Source organism: Tursiops truncatus, chromosome 5 (genome assembly GCF_011762595.2).
Source record: "Tursiops truncatus isolate mTurTru1 chromosome 5, mTurTru1.mat.Y, whole genome shotgun sequence".
Classification (NCBI taxonomy): Eukaryota; Metazoa; Chordata; class Mammalia; order Artiodactyla; family Delphinidae; genus Tursiops; species Tursiops truncatus.
This window is the reverse complement of record NC_047038.1, coordinates 129,947,861-129,973,914: the sequence shown is the minus strand read 5'-3', so window position 1 is coordinate 129,973,914 and position 26,054 is coordinate 129,947,861. Positions and strand designations below refer to the sequence as shown.

The 26,054-nt window shown below is 40.8% G+C and overlaps 1 protein-coding gene across 15 annotated transcripts in view; it reads left to right on the top strand.

Annotated features, from left to right (window-relative positions):
• The window catches only part of HERC3 (HECT and RLD domain containing E3 ubiquitin protein ligase 3), a 142,016-nt gene that overhangs the window by 64,425 nt on the left and 51,537 nt on the right, over positions 1–26,054 (top strand). For 11 of the 15 annotated variants that reach the window (XR_002174624.3, XM_019926400.3, XM_033857391.2 and 8 more), the window contains 9 exons: positions 1,538–1,649; positions 2,063–2,252; positions 3,588–3,751; positions 3,884–3,997; positions 20,115–20,138; positions 20,230–20,319; positions 21,501–21,671; positions 23,508–23,651; positions 24,790–24,956. Coding sequence is in view for 12 of the 15 variants with exons in the window: in XM_019926400.3 (XP_019781959.1) it covers positions 1,538–1,649; positions 2,063–2,252; positions 3,588–3,751; positions 3,884–3,997; positions 20,115–20,138; positions 20,230–20,319; positions 21,501–21,671; positions 23,508–23,651; positions 24,790–24,956 (1,176 nt within the window). In the remaining 3 variants the exon portion in view is untranslated. Of the gene's footprint in view, positions 1–1,537; positions 1,650–2,062; positions 2,253–3,223; positions 3,456–3,587; positions 3,752–3,883; positions 3,998–20,114; positions 20,139–20,229; positions 20,320–21,500; positions 21,672–21,800; positions 22,042–23,507; positions 23,652–24,789; positions 25,038–26,054 lie in introns of those variants that run through there. The other 4 variants (XR_012332182.1, XM_019926403.3, XM_073805592.1 and 1 more) reach the window with 4 other exon arrangements.

Below are 26,054 nucleotides of genomic sequence, written 5' to 3'. Positions count from 1 at the left end.
AGAAACTCAACTTATTTTTTATAGATTAAAACAATGATGTCAGATGGTATTAAAACTATCTGAATGTGTCTGTTACGCATAAACAGAAGGCTGTTTTGCAAATAGATAGTTCTTTTGTAGTTAGCAGATGTGGTGTGTTCAAGAGTGGGAATTTAAAAGAGACATTCTCCAAATCTCTAAAAAACTAAGACTTTATTTAAGGTTAGAAAAATGATTAGTTGCTAGGAGGTTAAAAACAGTAGCAGTGAAATTAGTCCTTGAGTGAATGTAATTGTATCCCTTGTGTTAACTGAGTGAGGCATTAACTTTGCATTTATTGTAGATCTGAGTTTTTAAAAAATACTTGCTTTAAACTTGGCATTTGTTGATGAGTGGGCCAGTTTGCACAAGGGATGTTTTTTTGCACGTAGGCATAGCATCTATGTCTAGTTCAATGTACCACAATGACAGAAAGAGTCAAAAATACAAAAGTAAATCAGGAAAAGAACACTGTGCATATAAATTTTAAGACAGCCTCAAATTGAAATGATGATCCTTGTACTTTGACTTGAAGGAAAAAAGACTTGAAAAAAAATTTTTTTTAATTAATTTATTTTTGTCTGCGTTGGGTCTTCGTTGCTGCACACGGGCTTTCTCTAGTTGTGGAGAGCAGGGGCTACTCCTCACTGTGGTGCGCGGGCTTCTCACTGTGGTGGCTTCTCTTGTTGTGGAGCATGGGCTCTAGGTGCACAGGCTTCAGTAGTTGTGGCTCACGGGCTCAGTAGTTGTGGCTCGCGGACTTCAGAGCGCAGGCTCAGTAGTTGTGGCGCACGGGCTTAGTTGCTCCACGGCACGTGGCATCTTCCCGGACCAGGGCTCGAACCCGTGTCCCCTGCATTGGCAGGCGGATTCTTAACCACTGCGCCACCAGGGAAACCCAAGACTTTAAAATTTTAAGATCATCTTGAAAGAAGCGATTCTAGAGAGATTTATTCTGTCAGGTTTCCCCAGAGTTAATGTTTTTGTGCATCTGGTCTGCCAGGTCAAATTTAGATCTGACCATCTGATCAGTATGTAGAGTACATATTTTGTTGACAGCTTTGTAATTCCTACCTATCAGAGTGTTTGTTTTGTTTTTCTTTTATTACTTTTTTTTTTTTTTCTCCGTACGCGGGCCTCTCACTGTTATGGCCTCTCCCGTTGCGGAGCACAGGCTCCGGACGCGCAGGCTCAGCGGCCATGGCTCATGGGCCCAGCTGCTCCGCGGCATGTGGGATCTTCCCGGACCGGGGCACAAACCCGTGTTCCCTGCATCGGCAGGCGGACTCTCAACCACTGCGCCACCAGGGAAGCCCCTATTACATATTTTTTTTAAATAATTTTTATTGGAGTATAGTTGCTTTACGGTGTTGTGTTAGTTTCTACTGTACAGCAAGATGAATCAACTTTATATATACATATATCCCCTCCGTTTTGGATTTCCTTCCCATTTAGGTCACCACAGTGCATTAAGTAGAGTTCCCTGTGCTATACATATTTTTTGTTTTTGTTTGTTTAGAATTGATGAGCATTTTAAAACAAGTCCCAAAATCCCTGGGATTGACCTGAACTCAACTAGAGTGTTGTTTGAGAAGTTAATGAACTCTCAGCACTCCATGATTCTAGAACAGGTATGGTTTTTTACTTTTACAAAGTGCATGCTTAAAAATGCATTTTTGCATTGAAGTAAGTTGACTTTCAAGAGAGAAAGAAAAAGGATGAAAAGGCAGAAATCTTGTATAAATCATAACTCTGTAAAATATTCACTTTGGGAATTTGACCTGCCTTGAACTTTCTCTCTGGCTTAAGTTTTTCTAAGGAAATGCTCCCCCAGAGTGTAAGGTCTGCATGGGCACAGATCTGTGGCTTTTCTTTTCACTGATGTATCCTGAGTGCCCAGACAAGTGCCTGGCTCATAGAGGGTCTTGAGTACATACTGAATGAATGAGAGTTGAGAGTCTCTCAAATAGTTTATGAATTTAGAGATCAGGTAACTAGATCTCAGATGTGTTTGAATTTCTCAATACTCTTTTCTCTCATGCAGATCTTAAATAGCTTTGAAAGTTGCCTGATTCCTCAGTTGTCAAGTTCACCACCAGATGTTGAAGCAATGAGAATCTACTTAATACTACCGGAGTTTCCCCTGCTCCAGGATTCTAAGTATTACATAACGTTGACTATTCCCCTGGCTATGGCCATTCTGCGGCTGGATACAAACCCCAGCAAAGTCTTAGGTGATTTGCTACACTGAATACCAGAGGTTTTGTGCTTTTTATTTTATTCGTGTGACCGTTGGCTCCTGGTGGATTGACATTGAAGCATCAATTTGTTGCCATTTAATATCCTTAACACTTAAAACTTTTCTTTGTTTGCTGTTAATTTCTAATTTGCAGTTTGAACAAATCAAACCATTATTTAGGTTATTTGAAATGATTTACACCAAACTAATCTTGATGTTTACATATTCACAAAGTTAGATTATTAGACTTTATTTTTTTCTCCTCCTACACTTGCTAGTGGTTAATAGTGCCTCAGAATTAGTGTCCATCTGTTGTTTTTTCTCTTATACCTAATTTAGGGGGTGGGAGTGAAATGAACAGTTGTGGTGTGATACACAGGTCTCCAGAAAAGGAGAGGAAGGAAATGACCCAGTGGCGACTTACCAAATGTTTGTTTTGTTTTTCTTTTTTAGGACAGTTGAGTCCACACTGATTTTTGCAGGCTACGGACACTTTGCTGAGATAAGAACCTTCCGTTCCTCAGTGAATTGGAGAGTGTCTCTCATGGGAGTAGAGCCTGAGATGTTTTTATTAATCAAATGCAGAACGTCTGGCACCTGGCTTTTTCCTTTTATTTTATATTTTCCCGGTACCTTTTTTTTAGGTATATTCACTGCAGCTCAGTAACTTCTGAGTTCCATATGGAGTAGGATGTTCGAGTGTGGTCTCCCCATGAGCAAAGAGACCTGTGTGGCTCAGGATGGAATACTGGCTTTTCCATATTGCTTCCACCTTTTGTAGAAGGTGGAACCATTCTACAGATAATCATGAAAGCACCAGTAAGATGTTAGTCCTTAATTTTTTTAAGCTCAAAAGCCCTTCGGGGCGTATTGTCTCAGGTGTTCTGATAGACTGTGAGGTAGAGATAGCGATCTTTGAAGGACTATTACCTGACTTTTAAAAGTTTGGGGTTTTCTTTTTTACAGGACTTAGGTGGTGGCTGAGAAGAGGGCTAAAAGGACGAGGATATGTGAATGCTCCTGCCCGAAATATGTGCCTGAGCATCTTGTCCACATGTGCCCTTGGAGCTGACCTTTTAGATTAGCGTTCCGGATGAATCCTTGAGGAAAAAAATCAAATAGAGCTTTATAACAAAGCTCCAGGATTCCCGTACAGCTGCCACTCTCTCCAGAAGTGCTTTAATGGATTCTTTTTAAAGTTAGTTTTGGGAAACTGTATTTTCGACTAATGCTTACCTTCTAGCTGGAGCAGTTTTTAGCCAGCAGGCAGAAGACATCAATACTTGATGAAGATCCCATGTTGAAATATGTCTTTCCTTTCTTTCTAAAGATAACTGGTGGTCTCAGGTATGCCCGAAATATTTCACGAAGCTGGTAAACCTCTATAAAGGTGCCGTCGTTTATCTACTGAGAGGAAGAAAGACATTCTTAATTCCTGTACTGTTTAACAATTACATTACAGCAGCGCTCAAGCTCTTGGAGAAGTTATACAAGGTGAGCATAGAGAAGAACCAGAGGGGAGAGGGATGCAGAGATAGTAGGATCAAATGATCTACCGAGATGTTCTGTGGGCAGCCGCTTACCAGTCGCCTGGGTCTTAGTTGCCCTTGTTTTGTTCTTCATCAGGTAAATCTTAAAGTGAAGCATGTGGAATATGATACATTTTATATTCCTGAGGTTTCCAGTCTTGTGGACATTCAGGAAGACTACCTCATGTGGTTCTTACATCAAGCAGGCATGGTAAGAATTCATGTAAAGCATATCTCAAAGCTTTCGTCTTTTCTCAGAGTACACGTAAGGGTAAGAAAAGCACGTCTGAACTCTAAAATTTCCTGGACTTGGATGTTAGTGCTATACCTGTGTTTTTTTGTTTGTTTGTTTGTTTTTTTTTTTGTTTTTTTTTTTTTGCAGTATGCGGGCCTCTCACTGTTGTGGCCTCTCCCGTTGCGGAGCACAGGCTCCGGACACGCAGGCTCAGTGGCCATGGCTCACGGGTCTAGCCGCTCCGCGGCATGTGGGATCTTCCCAGACCGGGGCACGAACCTGTGTCCCCTGCATCAGCAGGCGGACTCTCAACCACTGCGCCACCAGGGAAGCCCTATACCTGTGTTTGATCAGCTGGCTTTTGTATTTTTGAAACACTGAAGTGCTTTGAGTAATCGTAAGCAGTCACAAATGGGTAGTCGCCCAGAACGGTATAAATTTTAATTAGTTGCCAACATTAAAAAAAAATCAAGGTATCTAAAGTAGTCAAACTCATAGAAAGTAGAATGGTGGTTGCCAGGGTCTGGGGAAGGAGAAAATGGAGAGTTGTTGTTTCATGGGTATCGACTTTGTTTTACTTATTTATTTTTTTAATTGACGTATAGTTGATTTACGATACTGTGTTAGCTTCAGGTGTACAGCGCAGTGATTCATATATCTATCTATATCTATATATGTTCCTTTTCAGATTGTTTTCCCTTATAGGGTATGACAGAATATTGAGTTCCCTGTGCTATACAGTAGGTCCTTGTTGTTTATCTGTTTTGTATATAGTGGTGTGTATATGTTAATCCCCAACTCCTAACTTATCCCTCCCCCGATCTTTCCCCTTTGGTAACCATGAGTTTGTTTTCTATGTCTGGGAGTCTATTTCTGTTTTATAAATAAGTTCATTTGTATCATTGTTTTAGATTCCACATATAAGTGATATCGTATGATCTTTGTCTTTCTCTATCTGGCTTACTTCACTTAGTATGAGAATCTCTAGGACTTTGTTCTGCATGATGAAAAAGTTCTGGAGATGGATGGCACAATTCTGCGAATGTAGTTAACACTAATGAACTGTACACTTGAAGATGTTAAAGATGGTAAACTTTATATGTCTTTTACCACAATCTTAAAGAGTCAAGGCACATAAAATGTATTTCTGGCTTTTCTTGAAACTCGGAAGCTCTGGCAACATGACCTGTCTTTCCAGATGGTTTCAGTTGGCTGGAGTTCAGTGGGGGCTCTTTGGATGAGGCTGAGACGTGCCAGAGTCCCCACTGCAGCTTGACTTTGACACTGAGGAAAGGATCATTTACTCATTGTCTTCATCTAACAGCTAGCCTACTTTAGTCATCGTATGTCAGCTGCCTGAACCCCACAGGCTACCTCTGACTTGGGATTACGTGTGTGAAAATGTCACGTATCCCTGACCTGGTTCTCACTATACGTTAGAACTGCGGGTTCCTGCCTGCCACCGCTTCTCAGTTTGATTGTAGACTGGCTTGGGATATATGCAAGGCTTTTTAGGATCCCCCGTCTGTGGATTATGTATGAGTTTGAGTGATGTCAGAAGACAGAGTGATTATTTGGTTATGATATTTAGTGAAGCCATGCATAGCAGACACATTTGAGGTGAGTCCTTGCCAGTTTAGCAGATTCATCACTGACATTTAGGCCGTATTTCCCTGTACGCTGTAGGGCTTTTGGAGGTCAGTAGCGGTTTCCAAAAGCAAGGCATTTAAATTGGTTCATTTAACTAAGGAAGAGTTGTTTCTTTGTTAAATAACAGATGATCGATGCCAGACACAATATTGTGTTTTTAGTAAGACTTCTGATTACTTTAAAAAACCAAAATCCTTTTCAAAAAAGTGGATGAGTCTTCAAAACGGGGTTTACGTGGAAATTTCACACGGAGGCTAGCAGTGAACTGTGTTTTCACCTGCTCATTTAGAAATTGTAAAAAGAGAAGCCTCTCTGTTTTATCAGTTTGTGAATACCCTTTGAATCATAAAATGTTAAGAGCTGAAGTAAGCCTTATGAATTATTTAGCCAACTGCTTTGTTTCTAGTTGAGAAATTGGAGGCGCAGAGAAGCTAAACAATTTTTCCACCAATTCAATTAGCTTAAAAGCCAATTTTTCTGACTTCTAATCTACCCTTTCTTGCTGCTGAGTAAAATAATTCTAATGAGCCCTAATTCTTTTTGACCCTGAAAAAGAAGTTGCTGGTGTTAAAGTATAGGTTACCATGACTGTGGTCTCTGAATGGAGATACTGAAGTGAGCAACTTTTACAGTTCCTTTCTCTTAACATTTGATAAGCAAATATAAGTCTTAAATACCAGCTGCTCATCTTCTCTTCAAAAATTAGTTATTATAGAAAGATAGAAAATTAGGTGAAATTACCGTGCGACCTTTTGTGATTTCTGTGGCATTTTTTCTGTTATACAATGCTATTAGAAATTAAAGTTTATATTTCTTCATATCTTGGACTTTAACGTAAAATGCTAAAGCTATTTCATATATTGATTCATGTTTTTTTGACTACTTTTTTTTCGAGGTATAATTGACATGTAACATTATATTAGTTTCAGGTGTATAACATAATGACTCGATACTTACATACACTGTGAAATGATCATCACAGTACGTCTAGTCACTGTCACCACACAGTTAACAAATTTTGTTTTGCTTGTGATGAGAACTTCTAAGATTTACCGTCTTAGCAGCTTTAGCAACTAAAATATGCAATGCAGTTTTACCGTCTGTAGTCACTACGCTGTGCCTTATATCACTGTGACTTATTTATTTTATAATGGAAGTTTGTACCTTTGACCCTCCTCACGCATTTTACTCACCCGCTATCCCCTCTCCCCTCTGGCAGCCACTAAACTGTCTCTTTATCTATGAGCTTGTTGTTGTTTTGCTTTGCTTTGCTTTGTTTGTTTAGATTCCAAGTGTAAGTGAAATAATACAGCATTTGTCTTTCTTTGTCTGACTTATTTCACTTAGCATAGTGCCTTCAAGGTCCATCCAGGTTGTTGAAAATGGCAAGATTCCAGTTTTTTTTAATGTCTGAGTGTTACCGAAGCAAACTTGGGTCCTTTTGCCTGCGCTCAGTAAAGCCAATTTCTGACAGCGGGTTGTGGGAAGGAAAGGGCAGCATTCACTGCAGGGTACCAAGCAAGGAGTCTGGGGAAGCTAGTGTTCAAAACACCTGAACTCCCTGGTGGGTTTCAGGAAAGCCTTTTTAAAGGCCAGGTGAGGGAGGGGAGTCGCAGAGTATGTAATCTGCCTGTGCACAAGTCTCTGGTTGGTTGATGGTGAGGTAACGGGGCAGTGTCACGTTACCAATCCTCAGGCTCCAGTAGCTCTGGCGGCTGTGTGCTCCCGGTCATCAGGTAGGTAGTTTCTTCCATTTGGTGGTGGTTTTAGTATCTGCAAGACAGCTCAGGAAATGTGCGTCAGGTACTGTTATCTAGGTCCTTCAGGGAGGAGCTACAGCAGAGGGTATGGGGGAGGGGTCCGTCCTGGGAAGGCCCCGTAGGGTCCTGCTCGGTTACAGGAGTACTATTCCACTGTGTGTGTATATACCCATCTTCTTTATCCCTTCATCCATCTGTGGACGCTTCGGTTGTTTCCATATCTTGGCTAATGTAAATAAGGCTGCTATGGATATGGGGGTACATAAATCTTTTCGAATTAGTGTTTTTGTATTCCTTGGATAAATACCCAGAAGTGGAACTGCTGGATCATATGGTAGTTCTATTTTCAATTTTTTGAGGAAGCTCCATACAGTTTTCCATACTGGCTGCACCAGTTTAAATTCCCACCAACAGTGCGCAAGGGTTCCCGTTTCTCCACATCCTTGCCCGCCTTTGTTATTTTTTGTCTTTTTGATAATAGACATTCTGACAGGTGTGAGGTGAAACCTCACTGTGGTTTTGACTTGCATTTCCCTGATGAGTGATGTTGAGCGTCTTTTCATGTGCCTGTTGGCCATCTGTATGTCCTCTTTGGAAAAATGTCTATTGAAGTCCTCTGCCCATTTTTTAATTGGGTTGGTGTTTTGTTTTGTTTTTGTTTTGATATTGAGTTGTATGAGTTCTTTGTATATTTTGGACGTTAACCCCTTATCAGATATATTGTTTGCAAATACCTCTCCCATTCTGTAGGCTGCCTTTTCATTTTGTTGATGGTTTCCTTTGCTCTGCAGAAGCTTTTTAGTTCGATGTGGTTCCATTTGTTTATTTTTGCTTTTGTTGCCTTTGATTTTGAAGTTGGATCCAAAAAATCATTGCCAAGACTGATGTCAAGTTGCTTTTACTACCTACGTTTTCTTCTATGAGTTTTATGGCTTTAGGTCTTACATTCAGGTCTTTAATCCATTTTGAGTTAATTTCCAGTTTTATCCTTTTGTATGTGCCCGTCCAGTTTTCTCAACACCATTTATTGAAGAGACTGTCCTTTCCCATTGTGTGATGTTGCCTCCTTTACATAAATTAATTGGCCATATATGCATGGGTTTATTTCTGAGCTTAACCACTTTTAAATCATAGTAATGAACAATGAGTGCATTTTCCCCCCAGCTTTACTGAGGGATGATCGACATTGTTGTATATATTTAAAGTGTACAATATGATGATTTGATATACAGTGTGAAATGATTACAAAGATCAAGTTAATTAACACATCCATTACCTCACATAGTTAACTTCTTTTTTGGGTGCTTTGAGATGCTTAAGATGTGCTCTCATCAAGTTCCCAGTATTTAATACTGTGTCATTAACTGTAGTCTCCATGCTGTGCTTTAGCTCCTTAGAGCTTACTTATAACTGAAAAGATTGTACCCTTTGAGCTATATATCTCCCCATGTCCTCCCCTGTTCCCGCCCTAGCCCCTGGAAACCACCATTATTTCTGTGAGATTGGCTTTCTTGTTTTTTTTAGATTCCACATATACATGATACCATACAGTGTTTGTCTCTCTCTGTCTGGCTTATTTCACTTAGTGTAAAATGCCCTTTAGTTTCACCCATGTTGTTGCAAATGGCAGGATTGCCTTCTTTTTTATGGATGAATAATGTTCCTGTGTGTGTCTGTGTGTCTGTCTGTCTCACACTATACGAGTTTTTATGTGTTAAATTTTTTGCCTTGGCAGTAGCCGAGGCAGTATAGCATACAGTTCCGAGCACGTGCTTTAGTCAAAAAGAACTGGGTTCAAGTCTCAACTCTGGCCTACTACCTGTGTGACCTTAGGCAAATTACTTAATTTCTATAAGCCTAGCATCCTCATTTATAAATGTGAATTATAACAGTACTGTGAGAAGTAAATGGGAGAACCCATGGAAAGGCCTTACTTGTCAGAGTACCTAGTATGTGGCATATCATAAGCCCTAATAACTGTTTTTCAGGAAGCAGTCTTGGGCACCTAATGTATGTCATGTGCCGGCTACCACTGGGGACGCGGACACGTACAGGACATGGTGGCTGCCTCTGTGGGGTGTTCAGTGTAGTGCAAAAGGAATTACAAGGGACATAATATGTATGGGCAAAGGGCGATGGTGTATAAAAGCAACATTCTAAAGTGGCTGCTTTTTGCTTATTTTATTTTATTATTATTTTTTAACATCTTTACTGGAGTATAATTGCTTTACAATGGTGTGTTAGTTTCTGCTGTTTAACAAAGTGAATCAGCTGTACATATACATATATCCCCATACCTCCTCCCTCGTGCGTCTCCCTCCCACCATCCCTATCCCACCCCTCTAGGTGGTCACAAAGCACCGAGCTGATCTCCCTGTGCTATGTGGCTGCTTCCCACTAGCTATCTATTTTACATTTGGTAGTGTATATATGTCCATGCCACTCTCTTACTTTGTCCCAGCTTACCCTGCCCCCTTCCCGTATCCTCAAGTCCATTCTCTATGTCTGACTCTTTAGTCCTGTCCTGCCACTAGGTTCTTCAGAACCATTTTATTTTAGATTCCATATATATGTGTTAGCATGTGGTATTTGTTTTTCCCTTTATGACTTACTTCACTCTGTATGACAGACTCTAGGTCCATCCACCTCACTACAAATAACTCAATTTCGTTTCTCTTTATGGCTGAGTAATATTCCACTGTATATATGTGCTACATCTTCTTTATCCATTCATCTGTCGATAGACACTTAGGTTGCTTCCATGTCCTGGCTATTGTAAATGGTGCCGCAGTGATCATTGTGGTACATGACTCTTTTTGAATTATGGTTTCCTCAGGGTATATGCCCAGTAGTGGGATTGCTGGGTCCTATGGTAGTTCTATTTTTAGTTTTTTAAGGAACCTCCAAACTGTTCTGCATAGTGGCTGTATCAATTTATGTTCCCACCAACAGTGAAAGAGAGTTCCCTTTTCTCCACACCCTCTCCAGCATTTATTGTTTGTAGATATTTTGATGATGGCCATTCTGACCGGTATGAGGTGATACCTTATTGTAGTTTTGAATTGCATTTCTCTAATGATTAGTGATGTTGAGCATCCTTTCACGTGTTTGTTGGCAGTCTGTATATCTTCTTTCAGGAAATGTCTATTTAGGTTTTGTGCCCATTTTTGGATTGGGTTGTTTGTTTTTTTGACATTGAGCTGCATGAGCTGCATTTGTATTTTGGAAATTAATCCTTTGTCAGTTACTTCATTTGCAAATATTTTCTCCCGTTCTGAGGGTTGTCTTTTCATCTTGTTTATGGTTTGCTTTGCTGTGCAAAAGCTTTTAAATTTCATTAGGTCCCATTTGTTTATTTTGGTTTTAATTTCCATTTCTCTAGAAGGTGGGTCAAAAAGGATCTTGCTGTGATTTATGTCATGGAGTGTTCTGCCTGTGTTTTCCTCTAAGAGTTTTATAGTGTCTGGCCTTACATTTAGGTCTTTAATCCATTTGGAGTTTATTTTTGTGTATGGTGTTAGGGAGTGTTCTAATTTCCTTCTTTTCCATGTAGCTGTCCAGTTTTCCCAGCACCACTTATTGAAGAGGCTGTCTTTTCTCCATTATATATTCTTGCCTCCTTTATCAAAACTAAGATGACCATATGTGTGTGGGTTCATCTGTGGGCTTTATATCCTATTCCATTGATCTATATTTCTGTTTTTGTGCCAGTACCATACTGTCTTGATTACTGTAGCTTTGTAGTATAGTTTGAAGTCAGGGAGCCTGGTTGCTCCAGCTCCGTTTTTCTTTCTCAAGATTGCTTTGGATATTCAGGGTCTTTTGTGTTTCCATACAAATTGTGAAATTTTTTGTTCTAGTTCTGTGAAAAATGCCATTGGTAGTTTCATAGGGATTGCAGTGAATCTGTAGATTGCTTTGGGTAGTATAGCCATTCTCACAATGTTGATTCTTCCAATCTGAGAACATGGTATATCTCCCCATCTGTTTGTGTCCTCTTTAGTTTCTTTCATTAGTGTCTTATAGTATTCTGCATGCAGGTCTTTTGTCTCCTTAGGTAGGTTTATTCCTAGGTATTTTATTCTTTTTGTTGCAATGGTAAATGGGAGTGTTTCCTTAATTTTGCTTTCAGATTTTTCATCATTACTATATAGGAATGCAAGAGATTTCTGTGCATTAATTTTGTATCATGCTACTTTACCAAATTCATTGATTAGCCTCAGTAGTTTTCTGGTAGCATCTTTAGTCTTCTCCATGTATAGTATCATGACATCTGCAAACGGTGGCAGCTTTACTTCTTCTTTTCCAATTTGGATTCCTTTTCTTTCTTTTTCTTCTCTGATTGCTGTGGCTAAAACTTCCAAAACTATGTTGAATAATAGTGGTGAGAGTGGACAACCTTGTCTTCTTCCTGATCTTAGAGGAAATGGTTTCAGTTTTTCACCATTGAGAACGATGTTGGCTGTGGGTTTGTCACATATGGCCTTTATTATGTTGAGGTAAGTTCCCTCTGTGCCTACTTTCTAGAGGGTTTTTAACATAAATGGATGTTGAATTTTGTCAAAAGCTTTGTCTGCATATATTGAGATGATATGGTTTTTCTCCTTCAATTTGTTAATATGGTGTATCACATTGATTGATCTGCATATACTGAAGCAGCCTTGCATTCCTGGAATAAACCCCCATTGATCAGGGTGTATGAACCTTTCAATGTGCTGTTGGATTCTGTTTGCTAGTATTTTGTTGAGGATTTTTGCATCTATGTTCATGAGTGATACTGGCCTGTAGTTTTCTTTCTTTGTGACATATTTGTCTAGTTTTGGTATCAGGGTGATGGTGGCCTCGTAGAATGAGTTTGGGAGTGTTCCTCCCTCTGCTATGTTTTGGAAGAGTTTGCAAAGGATAGGTGTAAGCTCTTTTCTAAAATTTGATAGAATTCGCCTGTGAAGCCACCTGGTCCTGGGCTTTTGTTTGTTGGAAGAATTTTAATCACAGTCTCAATTTCAGTGCTTGTGATTGGCCTGTTTATATTTTCTATTTCTTCCTGGTTCAGTCTCTGAAAGTTGTGCTTTTCTAAGCATTTGTCCATTTCTTCCAGGTTGTCCATTTTATAGGCATAGAGTTGCTTGTAGTAATCTCTCATGATCTTTTGTATTTCTGCAGTGTCAGTTGTTACTTCTCCTTTTTCATTTCTAAGTCTATTGATTTGAGTCTTCTCCCTTTTTTTCTTGAGCCTGGCTAATGGTTTATCAATTTTGTTTATCTTCTCAAAGAACCAGCTTTTAGTTTTATTGATCATTGCTATTGTTTCCTTCATTTCTTTTTCATTTATTTCTGATCTGATCTTTATGATTTCTTTCCTTCTGCTAACTTTGGGGGGTTTTTTGGTGCTTCTTTCTGTAATTGCTTTAGATGTAAGGTTAGGTTGTTCATTTGAGATGTTTCTTGAGGTAGGACTGTATTGCTATGAACTTCCCTCTTGGAACTGCTTTTTGCTATATCCCATAGGTTTTGGGTTGTTGTGTTTTCATTGTTATTTTTTTCTAGATATTTTTTGATTTCCTTTTTGATTTCTTCAGTGATCTCTTGGTTATTAAGTAGTGTATTGTTTAGCCTCCATGTGTTTGTTTTTTTTACAGATTTTTTCCTGTAATTGATATCTAGTCTCATAGTGTTGTGGTCAGAAAAGATGCTTCATATGATTTCAATTTTCTTAAATTTTCTAAGGCTTCATTTGTGACCCAAGATATGATCTATCCTGGAATATGTTCCATGAACACTTGAGAGGAAGGTGTATTCTGTTGTGTTTGGGTGGAATGTCCTATAAATATCAATTAAATCCATCTTGTTTAATGTATCATGTAAAGCTTGTGTTTCCTTTTTTCTTTTCATTTTGGATGATCTGTCTTTGGAAAGTGGGGTGTTAAAGTCCCCTACTATGATTGTATTATTGTCAATTTCCCTTTTTATGGCTGTTAGCATTTGCCTTATGTTTTGAGGTGCTCTGTGTTGGGTTCATAAATATTTACACTTGTTATATCTTCTTGGACTGATCCCTTGATCATTATGTAGTGTCCTTCTTTGTCTCTTCTAATAGTCTTTATTTTAAAGTCTGTTTTGTCTGATATGAGAATTGCTACTCCAGATTTCTTTTGATTTTTCATATCCATGGAATATCTTTTTCCATCCCCTCAGTTTCAGTCTGTATGTGTCCCTAGGTCTGAAGTGGGTCTCTTGTAGACAGCATGTATGTGGATCTTGTTTTTGTATCCATTCAGCCAGTCTGTGTCTTTTGGTTGGAGCATTTAATCCATTTACATTTAAGGTAATTATCGATATGTATGTACGTATAACTATTTTCTTAAGTGTTTTTGGTTTGTTATTGTAGGTCTTTTCCTTCTGTTGTGTTTCCTGCCTAGAGAAATTCCTTTAGCATTTGTTGTAAAGCTCGTTTGGTGGTGCTGAATTCTCTTAGCTTTTGCGTGTCTGTAAAGGTTTTAATTTCTCTGTTGAATCTGAATGAGATCCTTGCTGGGTAGAGTAATCTTCGTTGTAGGTTTTTCCCTTTCATCACTTTAAATATGTCCTGCCACTCCCTTCTGGCTTGCAGAGTTTCTGCTTAAAGATCAGCTGTTTATCTTATGGGGATTCCCTTGTGTGTTATTTGTTGTTTTTCCCTTGCTGCTTTTAAAATGTTTTCTTTGTATTTAATTTTTGACAGTTTGATTAATGTGTCTTGGTGTGTTTCTCCTTGCATTTGTCCTGTATGGGACTCTGTGCTTCCTAGACTTGATTATTTCCTTTGCCATATTAGGGAAGTTTTCAACTCTAATCTCTTCAAATATTTTCTCAGTCCCTTTGTTTTTCTCTTCTTCTTCTGGAACCCCTATAATTCAAATGTTGGTGCGTTTAATGTTGAACCAGTGGTCTCTGAGACTGTCCTCAATTCTTTTCATTCTTTTTCTTTATTCTGCTCTGCGGTAGTTACTTCCACTATTTTATCTTCCAGGTCACTTATCCGTTCTTCTGCCTCAGTTATTCTGCTATTGATTCATTCTAGAGAATTTTTAATTTCATTTATGGTGTTGTTCATCAGTGTTTGTTTGCTCCTTAGTTCTTGTAGGTCCTTGTTAAATGTTTCTTATATTTTCTACATTCTATTTCCAAGACTTTGGATCATCTTTACTATCATTACTCTGAATTCCTTTTCAGGTAGATTGCCTGTTTCCTCTTCGTTTGTTTGGTCTGGTAGGTTCTTACCTTGCTCTTTCAGCTGCTGTGTGTTTCTCTGTCTTCTCATTTTGCTTATCTTACTGTGTTTGGGGTCTCCTTTTCACAGGCTGCAGGTTCGTAGTTCCCATTGTTTTTGGTGTCTGCCCCCAGTGGCCAAGGTTGGTTCAGTGGGTTGTGTAGGCTTCCTGGTGGAGGGGATTAGTGCCTGTGTTCTGGTGGATGGGGCTGTATCTTGTCTTTCTGGTGGGTAGGTCTGTGTCCGGTGGTGTGTTTTGGGGTGTCTGTGGCCTTATTATGATTTTAGGCAGCCTCTCTGCTAATGGGTGGGGTTGTGTTCCTGTCTTGCTAGTTGTTTGGCATAGGGTTTCCAGCACTGTAGCTTGCTGGTCGTTGAGTGAAGCTGGGTGCTGGTGTTGAGATGGGGATCTCTGGGATATTTTCGCCGTTTGGTATTACGTGGAGCTGGGAGGTTTCTTATGGACGAGTATCCTGAACTCAGCGCTCCCACCTCAGAGGCACAGGCCTGACACCTGTCCAGAGCACCAAGACCCTGTCAGCCACACGGCCAGGTACGTGGGGAGTTTCTTGCCTTTTGGGAGGTCTGAGGTCTTCTGCCAGCGTTCAGTAGGTTTTCTGTAGGAGTTGTTCCACGTGTAGATGTATTTCTGATGTATTTGTGGGGAGGAAGGTGATCTCCGCGTCTTACTCCTCCGCCGTCTTGAAGGTCTCCCTCAGCTTATTTTAAAGAAGAGGTGGTAGTGGCTTATTTATTTCCGTTTATTCACAGCCATCATCTACACTTGCAAAACAAATAGCACACAGAATGAGTGACTTTGTGGGCCCCATAGAGGGCCTCACAAGTGAGAAAGTGAGTGATACAACGAAAATGCTTCATTGTAAAGCAACCATACTCCAATAAAAATTAATTTAGAAAAAAACAGAGAAAAAGAAAAGAAAATGCTTCAAAAATAAAGACTGGAGTCAACCTGACGTCGGCTGTCTGTGTCGTCCGGGGCAGTGTCTGGTTCCGGGTAGCAGTATTGTGCGTGGTGAGATGAGGCAGCTCTGTGTGCCTCGGCATTCAGCGATGCTGGGAGCCAGAATTGCCCACGGAGGGTACAGGAACACGTGGTGTCAGGCAGACCCGAAGGCAGGGCTCCTGGGTTTCCTCCTTGGTGTTAGTGTGATGCCTCTTGTCCCCAGTCACAGCCACATTTAGGAACTGTTGACTTGGAATTAAAAGAAAGAAAAGAAAAGAAAAAGATATTCCCAATTCCCCACTTCTCTAGTTCTGTACCATGTACTTATTCATTGCTTCTCTGTCATATACTTAAAAAACATGAACGAAGGTTACAGGGCAGCCCCATTTCAAGCAGGAACACTTGAAATGTGATCCATGTGTGTACTTTGCCAGTTATAGGTTGTGAGACTCGCTTTTGGGGAATGGATGGCCCAGGACAAACAGCCTCTCAGGAGGGGATCACATATCTTACCAGTTCATATGCATCCTTCTAGGTTAGGGAGAGCAGTCAGGAAGCAGAATCGTAGTACTGCTGTTTCAGTATTTCGTTCACATACTATGGAAATGCCAGCACTAATACCATTTCTAAAATATTCAGCATCTGCAAAATCAAAATCAGTGAAATTATTATATTTCAAATACAAAAATTCATAGACTTGGGCTTCCCTGGTGGCGCAGTGGTTGAGAGTCCGCCTGCCAATGCAGGGGACATGGGTTCGAGCCCTGGTCTGGGAAGATCCCACATGCTGCGGAGCAACTAAGCCTGTGCACCACAACTACTGAGCCTATGCTCTAGAGCCCGTGAGCCACAACTACTGAGCCCACATGCCACAACTACTGACACCTGCATGCTCTAGGGTCTGTGTGCCGCAACTACTGAGCCCATGAGCCACAACTACTGAGCCCACGAGCCGCAACTACTGAAGCCTGCGTGCCTAGAGCCCATGCTCCACAACAAGAGAAGCCACTGCAATGAGAAGCCTGCACACTGCAACGAAGTGTAGCCCCTGCTCACCGCAACCAGGGAGAGCCCGTGCGCAGCAACGAAGACCCAACGCAGCCAAAAATAACAAATAAATAATAAATAAATTTATAAAAAAGTAAAAATACTAGATATAGTTGTCCCTCAGTATCAGTAGCGGATTGGTTCCAGGATCCCTCATCCCCATACCATGCTCAAGTCCCTCATATAAAATGTTGTATTATTTGCATATAACCTAAGCACATCCTGCCATAGACTTTAAATCATCTCTCGATTACTTATACTACATAATACAGTGTAAATGCTATGTAAATAGTTGCCGGTGTGTGGCAAATTCAAGTTTTGATTTCTGGAACCTTCTGGAATTGTCTTTTTTTTCCCTGCATATTTTCCACCTGAGGGTGGTTGAATCTCCAGATGTGGAACCGTGGATAAGGAGGGCCGACTGTATACTGCCAATGCTGTAAAGCCAACAACTGTTTTTATAGTAACTGTTTTCACTTCTCCCATAGTCACTTTTAATTTGAAGTGTTCAAAACTTTATCTTGCTTTAGAGACCAACACACATGGTAAAGATCTTTCTTTTGCCTTGAGAATAGGCAAATAATGCTTAGAATAAAATCTCTTCTGAGAGGGAGGTTAGAAAATTCTGAATATTGGCACCAATTTTAAACACACTTTCCCAACACACTTATCCCAAGAGATACTGGTACCCGTTGTAGGTACCTAGTGCTGTTTTATGGTGTGTGTGTGTTTATTTTAGTGATTTCAATCCCAAAATTCAAAGTAATCAGAGAAGTAGGCATGAGAATGAATCAAGTCCCTCTGGGTTCTGTGTGCAGGCTTCCATACCTTGTCTCCCTGGACTGGAATCCTTTCTCTGATTAGTGTTTCTCAGGCTAGGGAAATGTTCCAAGATCCCTGAGGGAACGTGTTTCTAAAGAATAAACAAGGGGAATTTTAATTAAAACTGCTTTTCAATGATTTCATTGAAATATACACAAATACGAAAGGAGGTAGATATACACTTCTTATTCACGTAGCATTTAAATGTTATACAACCAAAGCGCATTTACAGATTAGATATTAACAAAACTCTCAAATCAGTAAAACACAAATTAGCCTCATGGATTTAACGTGATGAGCAAATGCGTTACTGAAGCCAGACCCCACTTGCATTGTGATCAGGACTGCGGGCTGCCAGGCCTGGGGACTTGAGTTCTGCAGCTTGTTCTATACACCCAGGGATGACTCAGCTCTCTTTTGTCCTTTCAGCGGCTATTAAACCTTCATTCATGCAGGGAGCCAGGACTGCAGTGGCCTTTTCCTGGGCACAAATGCATCACTTACAAAGGAAGACTGCTTTTCTTCTTTCTTATTAACCTTGGACAATTCAGTATAACATGGCACCAGTGCAATCGTTAAAATAAATGCAGATTATATGGTAACACATCATTATAAAGAGGTCATTCAGAATGTGTTTTTATTTTGTTTAGGATATCATTAAAAAAAACACAAAATTTAAAAAATTCATAGTGCACTTTCAGATCTCTGGGAATAAATCCATGGTTTTCTGTTTGAGAAATACTGCTACAGGTCAACATGATCTATACCGTTGATTTTTTTTGTTTCTTTCTGTTAGGTTATGTAGCAAACATTATTCATTAACTTAACAAAACCTTTCAGGAGAGAGTTCCTTTTTTCTCCTGATAAGTGAAACTAACATACCTCTTAGATAGGTTTGTGGTTGTATTTATTTATAGGCATACCTTGGAGAAATTGTGGGTTTGGTTCCAGACCACTGCAATAAAGCGAATATCACAATAAAGCAAGTCACACAAATTTTTTGGTTTCCCAGTGCATATAAAAGTTATGTTTATATTGTACTGTAGTCTATTAAGTGTGCAATAGTATTATGTTTAAAAAAACAATGAATGTACAAACCTTAATTAAAAAATACTTTATTGCTAAAAAATGTTAGCTGTCATTTTAGCCTTCAGCCAGTTGCAATCTTTTTGCAATGGTAACATCAAAGATCACTGATCACAGGTCACCATAACAAATAAGAATGAGAAACTTTGAAATATTGTTAGAATTACAAAAATGTGACACAGAGACATGAAGTGAGCAAATGCTGTTGGAAAAATGGCGCCCATAGTCTTGAGAGACTCAGGGTTGCCACAAAATTCAATTTGTGGGGAAGTGGGGGGAGGGTGGGATGAATTGGGAGATTAGGTTTGACATAAATATACTAACTACCATGTGTAAAACAGATAGCTAGTGGGAACCTGCTGTATAGCACAGGGAGCTCAGGTCGGTGCTCTGATGACCTGGGGGTGGGATGGGGTGGGAGGGAGGTCCAAGAGGGAGGGGGGGATATAGGTATACGTATAGCTGATTCACTTCACTGTACAGCAGAAACTAACACAACATTGTAAAGCAATTACACTCCAATAAAAAATAAATAATGTAAAAAAATGTTTAAGAAAGCAGTATCTGTGAAACACAATAAAGTGAGGCACAGTAAAACGAGGTATGTCTGTATTGTTATTCCCCTTCTCAGAAGTTTATTCAGATTTATTCACATATTGATGGAGTGTCTTCTGTAGGCCAGGCATTGGTCTAAGTGCCTAGTCAGGGACAGTTTTCTAAATATCTTTTTTTTTAATTAATTTATTTTTGGCTGCGTTGGGTCTTCATTGCTGCCCGGGCTTTCTCTAGTTGCGGCGAGCGGGGGCTACTCTTTGTTGTGGTGCGCGGGCTTCTCATTGCGGTGGCTTCTCTTGTTGCGGAGCATGGGCTCCAGGCACGCGGGCTTCAGTGGTTGGTTGTAGCACGCGGGCTCAGTTGTGGCTCACGGGCTCTAGAGTGCAGGCTCGGTAGTTGTGGCGCACGGGCTTAGTTGCTCCGCGGCATGTGGGATCTTCCCGGACCAGGGCTCGAACCCGTGTCCTCTGCATTGGCAGGTGGATTCTTAACCACTGCGCCACCAGGGAAGCCCTCCAGGGACAGCTTTCTAAATATTTGGTTTCTCCCAAGAGGAACTCTGTGTGTGTGTGTGTAAAAGGGAGACTTAACATTTTGACAAATGAAATTTGCATTATCCACTTTACCCAACAAAATTAACCTCTGAAGTCATATTTGCAAAGCTCCTGTTTGGGAATTAGATTTCTTATAAATGAGAGTTCTATTAATACTGTGAATTATGGGGTTAGTGAAACGGTTTGTAAAGGTCCTTTAAAATTTTTTTTAAATTGTTTTTAGTGTTCTTCTCAGTCTGTATTCATCAAAACAACTAGTCTGATCCATCAGAACTCCAGTCAGCTGTTCAGATGGTGTTAGTTCCATGGCCAAATGGTCAGATAGGTTATCTGTTTTGTTATTTGTGGGAGGTAGACAGTTCAAGTTTTGTAATCCAACTAAGAGACTTTATTTTTCTTTACACAGAAGGCTAGACCATCTATAATGCAGGTAAATGACTCTGTCAAATTTATTTATGTATTTTTCCAGCAGTATTCTCTGTGGGATACTATAATATTGTTAATAATATGTTTTATTCTAGGATGCTGTAACACTTTGTTCCTACCCTTTCATCTTTGATGCCCAAGCCAAGACCAAAATGTTACAGACCGATGCTGAACTGCAGATGCAGGTCACGTATTTTAAACCTTACTTTCTCTTCTTATGGGTTTCTTTCATCTTATACATTCAGTTGTAATTTTTCCTAATAGGAGAAAGTTGGTTTGGATGAAGTTCCATGGTAACTTTTAGAACTGTTAGAAAAAGTTTCAGCAATCTTATATTGAATATAACACACATACGTGAACGCACATCTACATAAACGGGGGTGGCAGGTGTCTTCATAAAGGGCCACATAGGAAATACGGGTCTTTGTGGGCCATACAGTTGTCTCAGTTATTCAGCTCTGTCGTAGCATGAAATTTGAATTTTATATAATTTTCACATGTAGTGAAATATTTTTCTTCTGATTTTTTAAAAACTATTTAAAAAGGTAAAAACTCCTGTTAGCTCAAGAGCTGTACAAAAGCCGGCAGCAGGCTGGATTCGGTCCTTGGGCCGTTGTTTGCTGACCCCTGATAGATAATTAAATGGAGCTTGGCAGTTCTTTATTGAGCGAAAACTCAAGTTATAGAGATTTGTTTATTTTAGACGTGCATTTTTATTGTAAAATATACTTGGTTTTGACAGGCCTACAAAGACGTCTGTGAGTTAGCAATCCAAATCTACCAGTTGCCATTGTTGGTGGATATATAACTTCATTCATCTCCCTCCCCCTTTCTCCATCTGTCTGTCTCTCTCTAGCTCTTATCTGTATATCTCTCTCTCTCTCTATATATGTTTTCACAGTGATATATCCATGATATTGACAATTTAAAGGTTTTCCAGAGAAAATGGACATTTTTCAAAGAATAAACACCATTTTTAGCAAGGGGTTGTTAGGCTTCTTTTCCTGCCACTTTGAAAGTCATAGTTTCTACCCACTGTCCGTCATCACTTTCTTCTACGAAGATAGTATTTCAGTCTTCATCAGCCTAGTCTAAATTATTTTCCTGGAATGAGTTATGGGTCATATGGTTTACATAAAGTGTTTTAGTTAATCTCTTTGGGCTCAGATTAGAAAGATTTGTGTGTTTTGTAAACATGAGTAACTGAGAAAATCTACTGGAAAAGTTAGGAGGAAAATAAAGACCAAAATGGAGCTGCAGTCAGCCTGGCCCCGACCTACCCCCGGTCCAAAGGCAGGGCTGGCTGCTGTCCCCACTCACAGGTGCGCTCTGAGTGGTAACTGTGCTCTTGGATGTGCTGTTCCAGGTGGCGGTCAACGGGGCCAACCTGCAGAACGTCTTCATGCTTCTCACCTTGGAGCCTCTGCTGGCCAGAAGCCCCTTCCTGGTCCTTCATGTTCGCAGGAGCAGCCTTGTTGGAGATGCCCTGAGAGAGCTGAGCATTCATTCTGATATTGATCTGAAAAAGCCTCTCAGAGTGAGTCCTTCCGTATATACCTTTGAATCCCTTCCTGGGTTTTCTTTACACAGTGTTGATGAAGCAGCAGAGATTTTATTAAAATCGTGGAGTACAGCCGTTCATTCTTTCTTTCATTCATTTTACAAGAATTTACTCACTTCCTTCTGTCCAGTCACCAAAGAGAACATCTCAACGTGACATCAGATAAAAATGCCAGTGGATTACGTGAGGGGAATGTAGGGCCTTTTTTGTCTGCTCTCTTCAGTTTACCGGCTCCAGCTCTACCAAAACCAAGCGAACAGCAGCACTGCTAAAGCTTCAACTAGGTAACACCACCAAGCCAGCATCTAGGAAGCTTTGGATGTCAAAGATTTAAGAGAGAAAGAAGGTAAAAAAAAAAAAAAAAAGAACGGAAAGGTAGTGAAATTGTCTGGGCAGCTGGTGGCCTGTTAGGATAGGCCCTCTCAGTACTTGGAAATGATTAAATTAAGAAATTGTCTTTCCTCATAGATTAGGCACGTTTGTGTCACCGCTTAGTGTATTCCCGGGGCTTAGCACAATGCTTGGTACGCAGTAGCTGGTCGGTAAATATTTAGTGAATTCTTGAAGTTTTAAGTGATTTCCCTTTCCCTTCAGAAGACTTTCCTAACTCTATTTCCAATCCTGTTGTAAACTCTAGCTTCTGAAATGTAATAGGCAAGAAACTGATGGTCTCCATTGATACTGTCACCCTTTTAAAAATTTCCAGTAAGTAGTATCAGTCCCATCAGTCTGCCTGGGAGTTCTCCCTAGAACTTCTGGGTTAGGTTTTTGATATTGCAAAGAGAGGGTACTTTCTTTGCCCCTTGTTTTCCATCAGTAATTCAGGTGGGACAGTTCTTGCTTGGTAGCATGTTGAAGTCTTCTGCTGGCATCCATATACTCGGAGACCTTTACTCTCCTGCTCTAGGCAACCTTGACCACAGGCACGGGGATAAGCTTGCTGTTTTTTTTTCTTTTTGGCTGTACCATGCAGCACGCGGGATCTTAGTTCCCTGTCCCCTGATCAAACCCGTGGCCCCAGCGTTGGAAGCGCGGAGTCTTAACCACTGGACCACCAGGGAAGTTCCCAGGATAAGCTTTCTTAAATGCTGCTTTTAGTTCTGTACCTGAGCCCTTACCAGTAAAATGGGGATGGTAATAGTAATTCCAGTGCGTAAGACTGTTCTGAGGATTAGGTTAATAGAGTTTAAGTGCTGGCTGGCATGTAGAAGACCCTCAGTAAATCTCGTCCTCTGGTTTGCTGTAGCTGCTGTTGCGATGGGTCTCTCTATAGCTCCTCACAGAGCCCAGGTCTGTGTCTGCTCGGAATGCTCTCCTCCCTTTCATATGCATCAGTTAGTTCAAGAACCCCGCTGAGAGAGATTTCTTCCTTTATTCAAGTTAGTCACTGCTCTTCTCTACGTGCCAGAACATTTACCTCTCAGTGTATCTGACTCTTTGAAAATAAAATGTATTCTCGAATTGGTTCTTTTATGTTTGCCTCCCTGCCCCAGTGGTAAACTTCCTGTGGACATACGGTAAACTTCCTGTGGACATATGGTAAACTCCCTGTGGACATATGGTAAACTGACTTTCTCTGCATCCCACGAAGTGCCTGGGAAAGTTTTGTGTGTTTCTAAGTGACTTGTTAATAATCAGCAGATACACTTTGCAGTTTTCATTGCGTCAGTGTATCCTCTGTTACATCTTCCTTTCTTTGTCCTGACTTTGGAAATAATTTGCTAAAAACAAAAAAAAAAACAACCACAAAAAAACAAACATAAAATGCTAGTGATTTCCCTGAAATGCTAATTCTACTTTCATTATTTCAAGGTCATTTTTGATGGTGAAGAAGCAGTGGATGCTGGTGGTGTCACAAAGGAGTTCTTTCTTTTACTATTAAAAGAATTGTTGAATCCCATCTATGGAATGTTTACCTACTATCAGGATTCAAATCTCTTGTGGTTTTCAGATACGGTAAGTTAGTGACGCCACCTTTCAACAGATGAATTGAATTAAACTGTCAGATCCCTAGCCTTCTGGTGTTTACAGAGGGGAGCATAACAGAGGTAATCATTTAACATGATTATCATCATGTTTCCCGTCTTCATGTTTCACCCGTTGCTAAGACGTCATAGTGTGTTTTGTCACCCATTAGCCGCATTTCCATTTCTAGTAGGTAAGCTCCAAGTTTTGTAATCCTCGGAGGGTAGAAAGAGTAGGGGATGATAAAGAAATTGGTTTTATGACATATGAAAAGTAGTTGTCAAATATATTTTATTTTAATAACAGTGATAGTACGTGTATGAATACTCGTACAGATATACACATACTCACACTTTTTGAAAATTCAGTTGGAGAGCTAAGTTTTAAAAGGCATTCTCATTTCAAGCAGACTCTAGTTTAGCTCTTTTTCTACCAGAGTTTTCTCCCTAGATCCGCACTGTCTTGAAAGGCAACCATTAGCTTCCTGTGGCTATTTAAGTTTAAATTTTATTTAATTAAAGTTAAGTAATACTAACGTCATTCCCTCAGTTGTACTAACCACCGTTCAAGTCCTCAGTAGACACACGTAGTTAGTGGCTGCCATCTGGGACAGCACAGAATAGAATGTTTCCATCCTTGCAGAAAGTTCTGTTGGACAGCATTGCTCTAAATGAGGGTAAGCTGTGCTCTGTATCACGGAGCTGTAAACGCTTAACTTACAGCATTGCATCTTTGGGCGACAGCTGAATTTTGTTAGGGGTACTTGTCTGCTTCAGAAGGTAACTAAATATTAACGAGATCTTCATTCTTTCGTACTGAAAATATTTTAAGGTAAATGGCAGATTGTTTTGAGGGCTGCAAACACTGCTTTTCTTTTCTTTTTTCTTTTCAAATGTTTGTTTATTTACTTTTGGCTGTGTCGGGTCTTAGTTGCGGCGTGTGGGCTCCAGAGCACGTGGGCTCTGTAGTCGCGGCACGCGGGCTTAGTTGCCCTGTGGCATGTGGGATCTTAGTTCCCCTACCACGGACCAAACCCACGTCCCCTGCATTGCAAGGCGGATTCTTAACCACTGGCCCACCGGGGAAGTCCCTGCTTTTCTTTTTAACACATTTGCGCATGTGGTGAAAGTGTTTTGTAGAGCACAACTGGTTTCACTTGATTGGCATAACCTGTGGACTCGCCATCTACAACTCCACCGTGGTGGACCTGCACTTCCCGCTGGCTCTCTATAAGAAGCTACTGAACGTGAAGCCTGGCCTGGAAGACTTGAAGGAGCTGTCACCCACGGAAGGAAGGTACGGAGCTGGAAGACGGGAGCCTGGTGTGGAGAACTGCTCTGGCGCTGGGACCAAAGGTTGACAACACCACGTGTACCAGTTAAGAGTTTATCATTAGACTGTGCTGTGTATGCTTTGTCTTAAGATGTGGCTCCACAGCTCCTGGCTTGAAGCAGTGCCTGTGTCACTCTAGGGGCAGAAGGAGAAAGGGGAAAAGGGAAGTCGTAGCTGCCCAGGAATCCAGCTGTCTGCTTTTCTTATCCTGAACAAAAATTAGGACTTCGAGCTTTGTCATGGTCCATAAGTACAGGGGAGAAAGTATTGAAAAGGGAGTCTGTATTTTGCAAAAACCTACAGGTCTCCCTGTCCTTCTGTGTTTCTCTCTTCTGTGTCACCTTGACTATCACACCGCAGCCACACTCACAGCACTTCTGGTCACCAAACGTGTGGCGGTTTCCCCCTACCACCAAGTGATTCTCCACGACGCCAGCTGGTGTCCTACGATTCACCTCAGTTCTGACACCGTCTACCTAGAGATGGCACTGGATCCCACAAGCTCAGTGCTCGGTCTCTCTAGACGACTCTCACCCACTTCGGGTGCCACTCGCAAGCAGTAGGTCCCCGGGTTACCCACAACTGCTGTCTGATCGGTTACAAATCAGAGGTTCTCGTGACCCCTCCTCGGGTCCGATTAATTTCCTAGAGCGGCCCGGAGAATTCAGGGAAACACTTAGGTTTACCAGGTTATTCAGGGTTTACGATGAAGGATACAGATGAACGGCCAGTTGAAGAGATACAGAGGGTGAGGCCTGGAGGGGTCCTGAGTGTAGTAGGAGCTTCTGACCCCATGGAGTTGGGGTGCACTACCCTCCCCGTGTGTGGATGTGTTCACCAACCTGGAAGCTCCCTGAACCCCCTACTGCTGGGATTTTAAGGAGGCTTCCTTACGGGGTGATCAATTATGACCTTCATTTCCAGCCCCTCTCCTCTCTCTGGAGAATGGGGGGCGTGGAGCTGAAGATCACGGCTGGGTCCTTCGGGTGACCAGCCCCCGCCCAGGAGCCCACCCAGAATCACCCCATTAGAACAAAAGATGCTGCTAACCCTCTCATCACT